This window comes from Phoca vitulina, unplaced genomic scaffold, assembly GCF_004348235.1.
Source record: "Phoca vitulina isolate PV1807 unplaced genomic scaffold, GSC_HSeal_1.0 scaffold10, whole genome shotgun sequence".
NCBI classification, from domain to species: domain Eukaryota; kingdom Metazoa; phylum Chordata; class Mammalia; order Carnivora; family Phocidae; genus Phoca; species Phoca vitulina.
In genome coordinates this window covers 40,789,433-40,805,307 of record NW_022589713.1, presented here as the reverse complement: position 1 = coordinate 40,805,307, position 15,875 = coordinate 40,789,433, and the positions used below count along the sequence as shown (strand labels likewise).

Here is a 15,875-nt window from a genome sequence, read left to right as displayed (position 1 = left end):
TGCAGTATTCCCCTAGCGCTGGAGTTCTGCCATTCTCATTGATGGGTAAACTTGGTCTTGGCTGGCTGTTCTTGCTGATCTTCTGGGGGAGGGGCCTGTTGCCATGGTTCCCAAATGTCTTTGCCGGAGGCAGAATTGCCCCGCCCTTGCCGGTCCGGGCTAAGTAATCTGCTCGGGTTTGCTCTCGGGAGCTTTTGTTCCCTGCAAGCTTTCCGTACAGCTTTGGAGGACGAGAGTGAAAATGGCGGCCTCCCAATCTCAACCCCGGAGGAGCCGAGAACTCGGGGCCCGCTCCTCAGTGAGCCCCCAGAGAAAAGCAGTCAGTCACTCCCGTCTCCCCCGTCTCCGGCCACACTCTGTGCTCACCCGGCCTGTGACCAAGCGTTTCTGTCTCTCGCACCCAACCCCGTGTGGAGTCTCCAAACCCAGCAGATCCCTGCGGTGCGCTCCCGCGCCGCTCCTCCTGGGGGAGGAAGGGGAGTCTCTCTGGATCTGCCGCTTGTTGGGTCCCTGCTGGATGAGCAGTGGCCCAATTGCGCTGTGGATCACGGTTTATAAGAACCCCGAGCTGAGAGCCCGCACCTCGGCTCCGTCTCTGCAGCCAGCCTCCCCGCTCCGATACCTGGGAGCTCTGCTGCACTCAGGCACCCCCAGTCTTTCTGTGACCCGGAGGGTCCTGAGACCACACTGTCCCACGAGGGTTCCACACCCCGCTTAGCTACTGGAGCGACGGCCCTCAGCGGAGCCGACTTCTAAAAGTTCCGATTTTGTGCTCCGTGGCTCTATCACTTGCCAGAAGTGGCCGATGGAGGCCCCCTCCCCCGCCATCTATCCTCCCGAATATCGCCTCGGATTCACTTCTCTGAACGTCCTACCTTCCAGAAAGTGGTCGCTTTTCTGTTCAGAGAGTTGTTGCTATTCTTTTCTTCGATCTCCTGTTGAGTTCGTAGGTGTTCAGAATGGTTTGATCCCTATCCAGCTGAATTCCTGAGACCAGACGAAATCCAGGTCTCCTACTCCTCTGCCATCTTGCTCCTCTTATTTTTAATTTTTAAAATATTTTTATTTATTGGAGAGAGTGTGGCGAGCGCATGAGCTGGGGGAGGGGCATAGGGAGAAGCAGACTCCCTGCTGAGCGGGGAGCCCGATGACCCGGGGCTCCACCCCAGGACCCTGGGACCATGACCTGAGCTGAAGGCAGACGCTTAACTGACTGAGCCTCCCAGGAGCCCCCCAGTAATGCTGTTTATCACAACAAGCATTGTGGATGCCACGGTGGAGATGTGTGGGGTGTGGCAAGGATCTGAAGGAGGGAGTTGTTGGTTTAGCCTTGGGACCAGGAGCTGTCAGGAGAAGATTCACCGAGGAGGCTACCCTTGAGCGGAATAGCTGTCCATCATTCAGACAAGGCAGGAGGAGGGCAGAAAAGGGAAAACAGGATTTGAGTGTGTGTTTGGAGGGGTGGGTACTTGTAAGGGGACGGCTGGGGGCGGAAAGTGAGGGAGGTGGGGGCGAGACTGGACTTCATTCATCTCTTGTAGAGATTCTAGAGAGATGGGCCTGGCTGTGGTATAGAGTAGAAATCAAGGTGGGCCTGACAAAAAGCAGGGAGGCCAGTTAGGAAGCCGTAGCCACACTTTTCCAGATGGGGGAGGCTGTGTTTGCCTTTTTTCCTTGCCGATGGTCTCCCTCCCAGTGGTAATTAATAATTTTTGGACAGGTGGATTGCCTAGTCATTCCAGGAGGAGTAGAATGGGCCAGAAGGTGGGGTTTGTGTGCCCCCCTTTCCTGTGTGCCACTTCCTGCCCCCCACTTATTTTTTTTTAAAGATTTGTTTATTTTAGAGAGAGAGAGCGAGAGCACACATACAGGTGCAAGTGGGGGGCAGGAACAGAGGGAGAGGGAGAAGCAGACTCCCCACTGAGCATGGAGCCCTATGGGGGGCTTGATCCCAGGACCCTGAGATCGTGACCTGAGCCAAAATCAAGAGTCGGACACTTAACCGACTGAGGCTCCCAGGCGCCCCCTTGCCCCCCACTAATTAATCAGTGGCAGTAGGTGAGGATGGCCCAGCCATCCCAGTTGTTCTGCTCAGTGAATTCTTACCTCCCTAGTCCGCCGAGGGAAAGAAAAGGCTGCTGTTAGCCAGAAGCAGATACCTGTGATGTGTCAGGGGTAATGGGAAGAATTTGGGCCCCTGAGAGCCCCATTGGAAGAGCAGACGCACAGTGATGGCCGGTGAATGATGACCTGTCCCCACAAAAGACGTAGGACGTAATCACAGTGGACTGTGAAGGCCATTCTGAGCCAGAATGTACTTTACCTGGCCAGCTTAGATCCTTGGGCAGCCAGGTCCTCAGTGTTGTCAAGTTTTGGCTGAAAGGAAATGCAGAAATCTCCATTGATCTTCATAGTTGTGTTTTAAGTGATGTATTTTTCTTCCAGTATATTGTAAATGGAAAGCGGAAAGATACTCAGAAAAAAATGTAAAAATCACTCAGATTTAACAGCAAGAAATACATGTTAACATTTGGGGTCTTTTTATCATGGTGTTACATGTTTAACTTTACATCTGGCTGCTTTTTTACGTGACACGTGTACATACTCTTTCCTCGAACACAATATTTCAGAAGCATTAATAAAGATACCAGAGTCAGGGAGCCTGGGTGGCTCAGTTGTTAAGCGTCTGCCTTCGGCTCAGGTCATGATTTCGGGGTCCTGGGATCGAGCCCCGCATCGGGCTCTCTGCTCAGCGGGGAGTCTGCTTCTCCTTCTCCCTCTGCTGCTCCCCCTGCTTGTGCTCTCTCTCTGTCAAATAAATAAATAAAATCTTAAAAAAAAAAAAAAAGAAAAGATACCAGAGTCACCTCTCCAGTGGGCTGGGCTTTTTCCAGTTTCCTTAGAAACCTCTATGCTTTGCTGATCTCCTGTCTGCCTGTCTGTCTCTTTCTCTCAGGACATCTCTCTTCCATTGTATCTACATCTTTTGCAAGGAAGGGTCTGAGCAAACCCAGGTGGAGGTGGGGTTGCAGATCTCTAAGCCTTCTGACATTCGCGGTCAGAGAATATTTTCTCAGGAGTTGGGGCCTATATGGAGGAAGGGCAGACTCAGTCATGAGGAGGGAGTATAAGCCAGCTGCATGGCCTTGATCTCCTGTGCCCCCACCCCCGTGATTCCACATGAGGAGGAGAACATCAAAGCGAGCTATGCCTTGCAGCCAAGTGGGTGGACTATTAATACCCAATAACGAAAGTCATTTTAAGATCACTCTCGAGCAGTGAGAAACGATAGTGATGAGTGACCTGCTTTCCAGCCCAGTTTCACAATGGCCTTCATTGGCTTTACCTGACCTCCTCACTGGGGTTGTAGGGCCCCTGATGACCACGTGGCCAGTCTGGACCCACGAGGAGTCCCTGTCTTGTCCCCGACGGAGTCATCCAGATCTCTACTCCCCTTCAGTAGTGGTACCGGTAACAAACCTAGCGGTAGCCCCTGTCCCAGTCCATGTACCAGAAGATGCTGTACGCACTTACCCCAGCTCACTTCTTTGTCACTTCTGCTTATTTCTTCTGGGCCAGCCTTGCCGAGCAGCCTTCACACGTGGCTCCTGTCCTCGATGGCAGCTCTCTGGACATTTGCTGGCCCACTAATTGGCCTTCCCTCCCAGAGACCTGGGCCAAGGGGCCCTTTCCTCACTCCTGCTCTCCCTTGATCATGTCGGGATTTGTATGCTACTCTGCTAACAGAGATCTCCAAGTAGGCACTCTCAGTGGTGGTGTGTGCTGGTTGACCTGGACCCCCTCTGATGCGGCACCAGCAAAGCCCCAGGGTCTGTGTTCGTGGGGACACACTGGCACCCCCCCTTGGTTGTGTCTGATGTCAGGAAGAAAAGGAAAAAGTCCTTCGAGCTCTTTTCTTCACATCTCTAAGTAATGAGGAGTAAAAGAGGGTATTTTTTTTTTTTAAGATTTTATTTATTTGACAGAGAGAGACACAGCGAGAGAGGGAACACAAGCAGGGGGAGTGGGAGAGGGAGAAGCGCGCTTCCCGCCGAGCAGGGAGCCCGATGCGGGGCTTGATCCCAGGACCCTGGGGTCATGACCTGAGCCGAAGGCAGACACCTAACGACTGAGCCCGGGTGCCTAAAAGAGGGTTTTGTGTGAGGACAGTGACAAGGGTGGAGAGGGAGGCAGAGACCACCGTTCCAGTCCAGCTGAGCAGAGAAGAGAGCTGCTCCGAACCATCTTGTCCACGAAAGCGGGTTGGCATTTTGCCACCCCTGCAGCCACGTCTCCGATCTTGTTTTCTTGGACATTGTTTCCCCTGATTTGTCATTTGTGTCCGTAGCAAAAGAAACCTTGCCTGGCTGAAGCCATGATCAGGGTTTGCTTGGTGGAGGTGGCAGCCTCTTTCATGGAATCACGGGGTCTCCTGTCTGACCTTGTCTCCTTCCGAACATAGGTGGTGCTTCCCACGTTCATCCTGGAGAAGCGGTCCCTGCTGGAGATGTACGCAGACTTCATGGCGCATCCAGACCTGCTGCTGGCCGTCACCGCTGGGGCCACACCGGAGGAGAGGGTCATTTGCTTCGTGGAGTATTATCTCACGGCCTTCCATGAGGGCCGCAAGGGGGCCTTGGCCAAGAAGCCCTACAACCCCATCATCGGTGAGACGTTTCACTGCTCCTGGGAGGTCCCCAAAGACAGGGTCAAGCCAAAGAGGACTGCTCCCCATTCTCCTGCTGGCCACGAACACCCCATGGCCGAGGACCCTTCCAAAAGCTACAAACTGAGGTTTGTGGCCGAGCAGGTGTCCCATCACCCACCCATCTCCTGCTTCTACTGTGAGTGCAAGGAGAAGAGACTGTGCGTCAACACTCACGTATGGACCAAAAGCAAGTTCATGGGCATGTCCGTGGGGGTCTCCATGATAGGGGAAGGTAAGCCATGTCGTACGTTTGGCAGAGCTTGGCTTTTATACGGTGGTGTTGGTACCCCTGAGAGATGATTGATGATTGTGTGTGTAGAATTCTTTGTGTTTGTTTTGTTTTGGGATTGGGGGTGGCTGAGTAGTAAAGAGGGACAGGTTTTGTTATTTTGGGACCAGGCCCTGGTAATTTCCCAGTGGGGCCAAGGTTGCAGAGTAGATGGGATGCACCTGGATCTTTACACATTATGCGTGTATGGGGCCCACCTTACGTACTATTTTTATTTTCAGCTTTGCATGAATATTAAGAGTTGGCTCCAAATCTGTGAAAACACATTTTTGTTCATTCTCACCTGTGTTCTGGCTCACAGACAGTAAGGATAATAGGGCTGCCTATTCCGAATCTGCTCATAAACATTCCCAAGGCAAATCTCTGGATTCTGCTAGAGATTTCTGAAGCAAGAACAATGTAATCACACCACGCGTGGATCGCACATTCTTATTTTAGCAAATAGCTGTGAATGAAATTTATTCATTGTTGGAAGAAACCTATAATAATCCTTGTTAAACTGAGGCGTCTGTGTTCATGGTTCTTCAACTTCTCTGGGTCACAGGTTCCTTTGAGACTCTGAGACTATGGATTCTCTTCTCGAGAAAGGGAAAGAAAAAAATCCAACCCAAAATTTAGTCTTCAGTTTCAGGGAGTACATGACTCCTTGGAAGCCCTTCCAAAAGCCCATGAGATTAAGAATACCTCTCATTGACTTAGGGCATTTTTATTGAGTACCTACTAGATGCCAGACATTGTGTTAGGGGCTATGGATACTTGTATGAACAAAATAGACCTCTCCCCCAAAAATAAATCTCTGTTCTCATTCAGCTTCCATTCTACTTCTATTTTCCTGGTAAATGAAATTATGTTGGTTGTGTGGGAAGGTGTGAGGTACTATGCAGAAAAATAAAGCAAGGGGGAGAAAGCGGGGAGCAGTGGGGATAGGGCAGAGGGGCCTTAGGATGGGATGGGATGGGATGGCAGCCTTCTGCCAGTTGCCAAAGGCCCACCTCATGCCCCCTGGTTTGTACTGGTGAAGTCTTCCCTTTGATTTAGAAACAAAAATCCGGATTCAGACCTCATCCTGTTTCACTTCATTCCTTATCCTAAGTCTCCCACGTCAGGAATCACCGGAAGGCGAAATGTTTGTTTGCGGGAGGAGACGGAGCGTGGGGGCCGTTCCCACGTTCGTGTGCCCTCACCGGCCGCGTGCGCAGATGGCCGGCACCTTCTCTGCAGACCTGTTTCCAGTGTGTTTCCTCCCTGCTCTCTAACGGGGCGGGTCAGTCAGTCCGCCGGGTTATTGGCTCACCTGGGAAAGGCGTGGTGCTGTTCCTGGTGGCAGGCTCGCCGCTCAGCTGACGTCTGAGGCACGTGCCGGCCAAGTGCCCGGGGACTGGCGCTGGTGGGACGGGGAGTGGGTGCCACCACTGTTCCTAGGGCAGACCTCCCCGAGAAGGCAGCCGCGGTTGTTTTTTTTTTTTAAAGATTTTATTTATTTATTTGACTGAGAGCGCACAAGCAGGGGGAGTGGCAGAGGGAGAAGCGGGCTGCCCGCCGAGCAGGGAGCCCGATGCGGGGCTCGATCCCAGGACCCTGGGATCATGACCTGAGCCGAAGGCAGCCGCCCAACCGACTGAGCCAGCCAGGAGCCCCCAGAATGCAGCCTTTGAGAGAGAGGAGCTGTGTGGACGGCTGGAGGAAGGGCGCTGCAGGCCCGGAGAGCAGGAGGCTCGTGTGCCCGGGATGAGCGTGTGAGGCGGGGCTGTTCTAGGAACTTCTGGCGGCTGCTGTGGCTGGAGCAGAGGGGACAGGTCAGAGAGGAGGGGCCTGGCCACGAGGGCTGGCTCGGGGGCTGCAGGAACCCGGGCTTTTCCCTGAGTGAGGTGCGAGTCCGTGGACGGTGCTGGGTGGAACAGAGGAGCTGGGAGCGGGGAGGACCCGGGGGCACAGGCTGGGAGAGACAGACGAGTTGTTTCTTTTCTCGGCCTCCCTCCCCCACACACATACTTTCAGTCGGTGATTGGCCAGGCTAATCTTCCGATAAAGCCAAATGCACGTTCAGGTACACAGAGGAGGTATTCAAGTGCCTTTCTGGGGAGTCCCCTGCGCTCAGCAGAAATACCTGCTGCCCCGGGTCAAGGCAAGGCAAAACCACAGATTCTGAAATAGGAGTACAGGGCAGGTGCCTCCCAGTCTCTGGGCCCGGGAGTCGGGATTCTTGACTTTGGACAAAGATCTAGAAATTTTCCATAAAGGTGAAGATTTGCAAATCTAGGGATTCAGGGAATTCTCAGTCAGTGAGAGTCAGTCTCTCCCCAGCCATCCACCTCAGGAGTGGGCTCTGGTGAGGAGGCTGTGTACCGCCGTGTTGCCTGTCCGACTGTGTTGTCGTGCTAGCCCGGCCCTTCCAGCACATTCTGCGCCTCTCTCCCCTTCCCTGGGTTCTCTGTTACCCTGCTCCGTCCTGGGCTGGGGCTCCTTCCTTCACCCAGCCGCATACATGACCTCCATTCCTCTCCTCTGGAACTATACTTGAGAATGGTGGGTCCTTCTACCCCCACCATGTCCCTCACTCCCTGCACCCAGAGGTGAGCCAACATCTTCACTTTGTCTTATTGCTGGTGGTTGATGAGTGAGAGTGTCTCAGGGTGTTCACTCCCCTGTCCCAACAGGCGGCGGATAGGGCCTGGGGCCTTCAATTCACTTGGCACAGCTCTGGGCACGCTGGATGAGTGTCTTAATGCAGTGGGTGGGAGATCATATAACACCCTCTCCTGAGGCCCTCACTGTAGCCATCCCTGAAGTAGAATTAGAATCTGCTGCTCGAAAATTCTACTTAGAACTTCTTGGTAGAATGCTGAAATCAGAAAGAAAATTCTGGAGAGAGACTCTGGAAGGGCCCTCCCTGGACATGGCCTTTTCTGGCCACCCAGTGCATTCCTGCTGCAGATGGACCTGGGAAGGGTCAGGGGACAGACCCTTGGCTCATTCTTGTGAGGCCTTAAGTTTCCCCAAATCCTTCCAGAAGCTACATCCCCCTTTCATATTAATTAAATGTGCACTCTGTAACACCCAGGATCCTTATTTTTCCCAGAAAATACTTTTTTTTAAAAAAAAAGATTTTATTTATTTATTTGAGAGAGAGAGCGCGAGAGAGGGAAAGCACAGAGGGAGAGGGAGAAGCAGGTTTCCCGCTGAGCAGGGAGCCCGATGAGGGACTCGATCCCAGGACCCTGGGATCATGACCTGAGCCAAAGGCAGATGCTTAACTGACTGAGCCAATCAGGCACCCCCCCCCGAAAATACTTTTAAGAGTCCCCAAATTTTGGAGCAAAAGGTTCCAGTTCCGGTATTCAGAGCTCCTTTGGGGGGCTGGGGGGATGGGAAGCCAGGATATTTTTCTTTTCCTCACTAATTCCTTGTCCTGATCTAGCACATTCCATGAATTTGTTGATTGGGTCTGAAGTAATGTTTTTTCCACCCCCTCATTTTAAAAATTAGATCTTCAGTGGGTCCACAGGAAATTTTTGTATGTAAATACATGGGCTTATCTTTTAAAATACTGCCTTTAGGCCGTGCCATATTTGGCTACAGTAAAATGCCATTATACAATGCTTCATTACGCCTTGAACTCACTTAGGTCGCAGCTCAGAGACTGCTCCCCGCCCCCGCCCAGGTCCCTCAGCCCTGGCACTCAGACCCCTAACTGAGACACTGTTCAGTCCACCCGGCAGTTTGGTCCTCAGGGAAGTGAGACCCCTCTGCTCATCACCCGCCCTGTGGGGGAGCCGAGGCGCTTTCAGCTGCTCTTGCAACCTGCTCCCCCCCAAAACTCCAGAGCCAGAGCCCGGGGAAATGGCATGGCTTCTTAATTGAGTCTGTGGGGAGAGGCAGTTAGTTCTAGCTAGTTCTAGTGAGAGAACGCCAGGTCGGCCGGGTGCTTGGGAGTCCCGACGCTGCCGGGCCTGCGGACCCATGCCGAGTTCCTTTCTGCCATTCGGGGCTTCCCAGAGACAGCATCCTACTGGAATAGTTTGGTTCCTCAGAATGAAAGCGGGTGTGAAATTATTTTAAAGTATCATCAGTTTGAAAATCTTAATGCTTTGCCTTATGTTTAATGGTAAATCAATCTGTGGGATTTAAAATGGAAATCTTGCAGCTTGAAGACTAACCACGGTGTGGAAGTATTGATTATTTGGCATTTTTTTGGCTTCTCCGAGCTCTTAGGCTCATTAAAAAGGAACTTTCATTTGTGAGCCCATCTGTAAGTCTAGTTTTAATATAGTCTTTATTTCATATTAGGGACAGATTTTTTTTTTTTTTTATGCAGCCCTGACAGAAGAGTTAGGACTGAGAAGGCATAATTGCGGGTGATTAATGAGAAAGCACACATTTATGGATTTTTAGAGAAGAGCTAAAGGAGTGTGGTCTCCCCTGTGTTTTCCTACCAACTCAGCTTTGGGGCTCACTGATTTCTGTGGACTTCAGGTTTGCAAGAGATTTTTCCTTTTTCCTTTTTCTTTCTTCCGTTTTCTTTTTTCCTTTTTTAAGTAGGCTCCACAGTGGAGCCCGACGCAGGGCAGAACTCACGACTCTGAGATCAAGAGTCAGACGCTTAACTGCCCGAGCCACCCAGGTGCCCCTGCAAGACATTTTTCTAAAGATGAGTAGGAAGAGGATGCCTCCCACCTACCTCTTCACCCGCCGTGTGCAGCCTGCTGCCCCTTTGTGATTCACTCTTTATTCCCAAATGGAAATACCGCAGCTCAGAGTTCACCCACCAAGAAAGCCACCCCAGAGAGCAAGGAGTAGTTAGGATATAAAGCCTCCAGGATCCTGGCTGTGTGCCAGGCTGATGCTTTTAGCTGAGCTCTAGAATCGCCTTCTGCTCCTCACCACAGCCCTGGGAGGTACATCACACATCCTTGTGTCATGGATAAGGAAACTGAGACCCAGAGGAGTTAAGGTTGCCAGGCTGCTGAGTGACTGAGGGCTTGGAAGGACCCCCCGACGCCCCCCCCAGAGATCTCCATCTCATCCAGCTCTTTGTGAAAACTTGGGGCACAGGATCCATGTGACTGTGTTGTAAAGAGAGTATCAGCTGTAGAACCCCACACCACAAGATTTACATTGGTGAGTGAGGCCAGGAAGGTGCAGCACGTGGAGCTCAGGATGTGAGGCCCTGGCCTGCAGAAAGGCTGCTGGGGGGCTGGGCGGCTGGGCGCGAGCCCCCGGGGCGCTCCCAGCTGAGGCCTGGCAGGGCTGACCACCCAGGGACACCGTAGGCATCGGAGCCGAGGTGGGGCTCTTGAGGACACGTTGGCCACCTTGGAAGGGTTCTACGAGCAAGTAGTCCCTTAGCACGGAGGCCGGGGATGGGGGGACAGGGAAGCCTCTTGTCCGGGACCTCAGAGGCAGGCTGGCCGAGGGCCTGGCAGTCGCCTCTGCAGGGACCCAGGGTCCTCTCCCAGCTGCCACAGGCCCAGAGACCGTGCGAATGTGGCTGGCCCCGGAGCACCTGGAAGCTTGTGGGTAGAACTGGGGCAGAGAGGAAAGCCCGAGATGGCCTCTCTCTCTCTGCTCTCTCCAATTCTTCTTGCCTGTTGGCGTCCTACCTGTGTCTGGTATTAGCTGTGATTTTCCACCTGCTCTGGGCTGTCTTCTTAAGCAGCCGAACATGAGGAAGTCAGACACACAAAGTGGGCTTCGAAACAAAAAGTGTGTCAGCCCCAGCTGCTCTCCTCCAAGGGTCCTGCGGAGAAGCTGTAAGAACTGAGCCGGCAAAGGGTAATTCTCTTGCCAGACACGCTGTCCCTGTGCGCACAGGGCAGGGCCTCGGGCCACCTGGGGAGGCTACTCGCCGCCCCGTAGGAGGAGGGACGAGGGTCTGGCCGGAGAGCATTCGATGGCCTGGGGGCTTTACTTTCAGGGAGATGCGTTAATTCAGTTACGAGCGCTAAGGCAAGGTGGCGAAGTGGGGAGGAGGTCTGCGCTGATGTTCGGTATATTTGGCGTGGTGGTAGAGCCGTCCTCTTTGTGCGTTTATGTTACATATATTCAGTTACACTCCTGGGGGGGGGGGGGGGAGGGAGAGAGGTTGACTGAGATTTAAATGCTGCCGTGATATCTGTCCTCCAGTCCTGCCCACGTGATCGTGAGTGACCCACAAATCTGTTTTTCCCTGATGATCTCTGCTCCTGCACGTGCCCCACGTGTGTGAGCATCCCTCCACTCTGGGGGTGCTCGAGACCCCTACGCACACCTGAGCATGTCCCTCCAGATTTGCAGGCCAGTTCTCTGTTTCTGTGGGTTGGCAGAACTGACTTTACTGGAGGTAACGGAGAGGGCTTCTGCTGGTTCCAGAAGAGCGTCGTCGGTTAATCTGCAGACGGTAGCACATCCGCGAGTAAGGGGATGTCAGGGGTAAACTGACTTATGTACGCGCCTTCACGCTGACTTTAGCGACTCAGCATTCAGGACTCCTCTGTAAGTTCAGCCCCATCTGTCCTCAGGCCCCCGGGCAAGCTCATCAGCACTAAGAACCACACGTCTCGACTGGGCACGTTCTAGCTCTAGTGGATACAGATGCTTGTCTAGCCTGAGAGGGAAGAACTGACCAGCCAAATGACTTGAAACCTGAGTTTCAATTTCCTCCTCCTTACTTAAAAATGACAATTATTGCCAAGTGGAGTCATCGTGAAACTTAACCGACATAATGCGTGGGAAGCCCCCAGGAATGCCTGGCAGGCAGAAAGTGCCAACACACACGGGCACCACTGACCCACGGGGGGCCGGGCAGGGGCCACCACCAGGGAGGGGCGAAAGGGCAGCACGTTCCTTCCTGAGACACACAGTGCACCTGCTGATTGCCAGGCTGGGAATGAGCTGGGAGAGAGGCGAGGCCGTGTGCAGGTCCCTGAGCCCCAGGGCTGGAGTGGGAGGCGGAGAAGGTTCCTTGCACGGAACACATGTCAGCCCGTAGCCTGGTTCTTGGGACCTCTGCCAGCCTGTCTGGGCTTCGGGGTGCAGCGAAATGCTGCCCCTCGACTGTGGGTGCCCAGCCTGGCAGGCCATAGCAAGGGCTGGATTTCAGCCCTCACAGAACAGCACCTTGTGTGGTACATAAACTGTACGACAGGATACAGCTAGGCTCCCAGCCCTGGGAGTTGGTGCATTTAAAGCCTGGTCATGTCAGCCTTTGAGAACTTGACAAAAGCCGTGGCCCCTTTCCCTAGAAAATAGACAAACCCACACAATTTTGCATTGTTCCAGAAGACTAAGACCTGTCCACACCTAATGCTTGGAGCCTGCGTTGGAGAAGCCCTCATCTGGAGGGACGTTGCCCGTGTGGCTAATGCCTGCCCTGGGCTGCTGAGAGCAGTGTCCCGTCTGAGTTCTCTAGCTTCATGAGAACCGTGAAGGTCTGTGCTGCTCTCAGGAAAAGGCAGAACTCCTTTACATGCTATTTCAAAGCTTTTTTTTTTTTTTTTTAAGATTTTATTTATTTATTTGACAGAGACACAGCGAGAGAGGGAATACAAGCAGGGGGAGTGGGAGAGGGAGAAGCAGGCTTCCTGCTGAGCAGGGAGCCTGATGCGGGGCTCGATCCCAGGACCCTGGGATCATGACCTGAGCCGAAGGCAGACGCTTAATGACTGAACCACCCAGGCGCCCCGCATGCTATTTCAAAGCTTAAAAGAAGGTCTGGCCCCTGCCGAATTGGCCAGCCTGTACACCTACTCCCTCCCTTTGTGCACGTGGGCCCTTCCCTCAGCCCTTCCCTGCTCCCCAGACTCCTTCCCACCACAGGCCCTTTGCACATGGTCTTCCCTCTGCCTGGACTATTTCCCTCCCCTCTTTAGCTTCTCAACTCTTACCCGGTCGGTCCAAACGTCCCTTCCTTAGGGAGAACTCTGTTTCCAGGTCAACTCCTATCGGAGGCCCCCATGGCACTGGGCACTTCGCCCTCCCGCCTTCATCACAGTTGGTGATTAATGGCCACCTTCCTGTTCTCCTTGGAGGAAGAAAGTGGGTCTGCTCACTGTTGTATTCGCAGCAGGTCTGGCAACCCGGAGGGCAGGGAATAACTAAATACGTGGCCAGTGAGCGGCCGACCTTCGCAGGGGTGGGAGACGCGATGTCTGTTGCCAGAGGCTGTTGGGTTTGTCATCTTGATGTCCTTTGATCCCCGGCTGCCCTCTCCTTGTGTGCCTGACTCTGTCCTCCTGTCTCCCTGGAGGTGTGCTGAGGCTCCTGGAACACGGGGAGGAGTACGTGTTCACCCTGCCCAGTGCCTACGCGCGCTCCATTCTCACCATCCCCTGGGTGGAGCTGGGAGGCAAAGTCAGCATAAGCTGTGCGAAGACCGGCTACTCGGCCACGGTGACGTTCCACACGAAGCCCTTCTACGGAGGGAAAGTGCACAGGTAGGAAGGAGGCGGCCGCCGAGGGCTGTGTGTCTGCCTGCACTCGACGCCCTGACTTTCCTTCCTCCAGAGGGAGCTGGGCTTTCCGCCCTGGGAGGAGCTGAGACTCTAAGTTAACAGATCTTGTTTAAAAGGGCGCCTCTTTCCCACCACCAACCGCCCCCCTTCACGTGGCAGGTTTTTGAAGCCCTCCCCAGTCTACTCTTCCAGTGAAATCCTTTGGTGATCGAGTCACAGGACCCACAGCAGGGAATCAAAGCTGCTTCCATTTCTCAAGATAACCTCTCCCTTCTGAGGCCACAGCCCAATTCTCTGCTCTGAAGCAATTTCATCTGTGAGCTCAGACGCTGCCTGAGAGCTCTTTAAAAAAACAACAACAAAAAAAGATTGTATTTATTTGAGAGAGAGAAAATACAAACGGGGGAGGGGCAGAGGGAGAGGGAGAAGCAGGGTCCCCGCTGAGCAGGGAGCCCCACGTGGGGCTTGATCCCAGGACCCTGAGATTATGACCTGAGCCCAAGGCAGACGCTTAACCGACTAAGCCACCCAGGCGCCCCTGAAAGCTCATTTCATGTTAGGTTGGTTCCATGAAATATCCCGAACCCCGTATCATCTATGAAATCAGGACGCCCCTGAAAGCTCATTTCATGTTAGGTTGGTTCCATGAAATATCCCAAACCCCGTATCATCTATGAAATCAGGACCACTGTAGAAGCTGGGGAAGCCTGATCCTAGGAAATGGAAGGAAAAGTCTGCTGTTTGAGGGGAGCCTTAAGTTGTTCTTATTGCTGCAGTTACAGATCACCGTATAAGCAGGCTCCCATCTTGGCCCTTTCTCCTGGGAAGTGTTGTTCCGAATGGCGTTCACGCGAGGTGTCCGGGTGCCCCCCGGGAACCGGGGTGCCCACAGTGGCTGCTTCCCAGGCACGCGCGCTGGCTCGCACGAGCTGACGGTGTGCATTTGTTTCTCCACGGCTCCACCGTCCCTCAGACCCTGTCAGTAGCTTGAGATCAGCTGTGGAGGGCACCCCCCGAAGATGGCAGATGCTACAAATCAGGTGTTTTTCCCCGTGGAGAACCATTTATTAAAGCCCTGCCAGCACCCCACTAGCAGCCTCCCACTACATGCAGCCAGAAGATTCCTGATGCCGCCCGTGAGCCTTGGCCTCGGCACCCAGGAGCCATGGCTGTGCTCAGGCTCAGGGACAGAGCTTCCAAGCCTGTGTTTGAAAACCCTGGGTTCAGCCTGAGCTGGGCCATTAGAAAGAGAGGAGCTCAGCTCCTTCCTACCCTTGGCTGCTTCGGAGCGGGCTTTCCTGTTGGCACTGCATGACTCTGACCGCGGGTCAAGCTTCCAGGTGGAGAGGGAGCTGGGGTCAGCTTTCTCCTGGAGCTGCAGACCTGGAGCCCCCTCGGGCCAGGCCGGAGAGGCAGGGGAGGGCACAGACCTCCACAAAGGCCCTTGTAAACGTGGTCCCTGGGAACTGCTGCTGGGAGGAGGATGGCGTTCAGTGCCGAGAGTTGCGGTTTTTGCCCCGCCTTCGCTCAGAGGAGTGTGCAGGTGCCAGGGTGAAGGGTTCCCTCCTTTTCCCTGGGATCTCAGGCCGCTTGTGGGCAGTCCTGTTTGGCCTGCCGTTGTGGGTGTACTCTCAGGCCCTGTTGGTGGTTAAAATGTAGCACTCTTCGATGCTATTTTAGGGAGAAGTATATACTTTGTTTCTACTGAATTGCCTGATTTCCACCCCAATAAAAAACACACCACCTTTGTGTGTTTATCAAAATTAAGCAGTTAGCATTGCTGCATTGCGATCAACTAACCTACAGACCCTCACCAGTTTGTCTACCAACGCTTGCTTTCTCTGATCAAGAATAGTAGGTCACATTTTAAGAGCTAGTCTTTAAGCAAAATGGCAAAATGCAATCCCTCCCCCTTGTGACCCCATGAAAAAGAATCTCTGCATGTGAGTACAGCTTTTCAAGTGTGAGCCTCTGTTTTGAGAATCTCGCAAAGTGTGTTCATTTGACTCATTCATTCATTCAGGGTCACGGCCGAAGTGAAGCACAACCCAACCAACACCATTGTTTGTAAAGCCCACGGGGAATGGAACGGTACCTTAGAGTTCACGTACAACAGTGGAGAGACCAGGGTCATCGACACGACCACACTGCCAGTGTACCCCAAGAAGATCAGACCCCTGGAGAAGCAGGGGCCCATGGAGTCCAGGTGGGGACCCGGCGGGGTGTTTATCGGGGCTGGGCTCTCCTCAGCACCTGACCCTAGGGACAGAGAAGAAGCCGCTGAGCGCTCAGCTAACAGAAATGGGCCAGGAATAGTGTTCTTACTTGAATTTCTCACTGCATGTAGCTTTGGGGTAGATCCTTTGTAGCCTTCAGCTCAGTTCTTCTGTAAGTAGGGGTGGGTTGTGAGGATAGTCTGCAGTAGACTTTTAATGCTCGTCCTGAAAGA

The 15,875-nt window shown here is 53.4% G+C and overlaps 1 protein-coding gene across 3 annotated transcripts in view; it reads left to right on the top strand.

The window, feature by feature from the left end:
• The window catches only part of OSBPL10 (oxysterol binding protein like 10), a 307,285-nt gene that overhangs the window by 284,526 nt on the left and 6,884 nt on the right, over positions 1–15,875 (top strand). For all 3 annotated transcript variants that reach the window (XM_032408850.1, XM_032408852.1, XM_032408851.1), the window contains exons 8-10: positions 4,463–4,940; positions 13,222–13,408; positions 15,450–15,632. In XM_032408850.1, the coding sequence (XP_032264741.1) occupies positions 4,463–4,940; positions 13,222–13,408; positions 15,450–15,632 (848 nt within the window). The remainder of the gene's footprint in view (positions 1–4,462; positions 4,941–13,221; positions 13,409–15,449; positions 15,633–15,875) is intronic.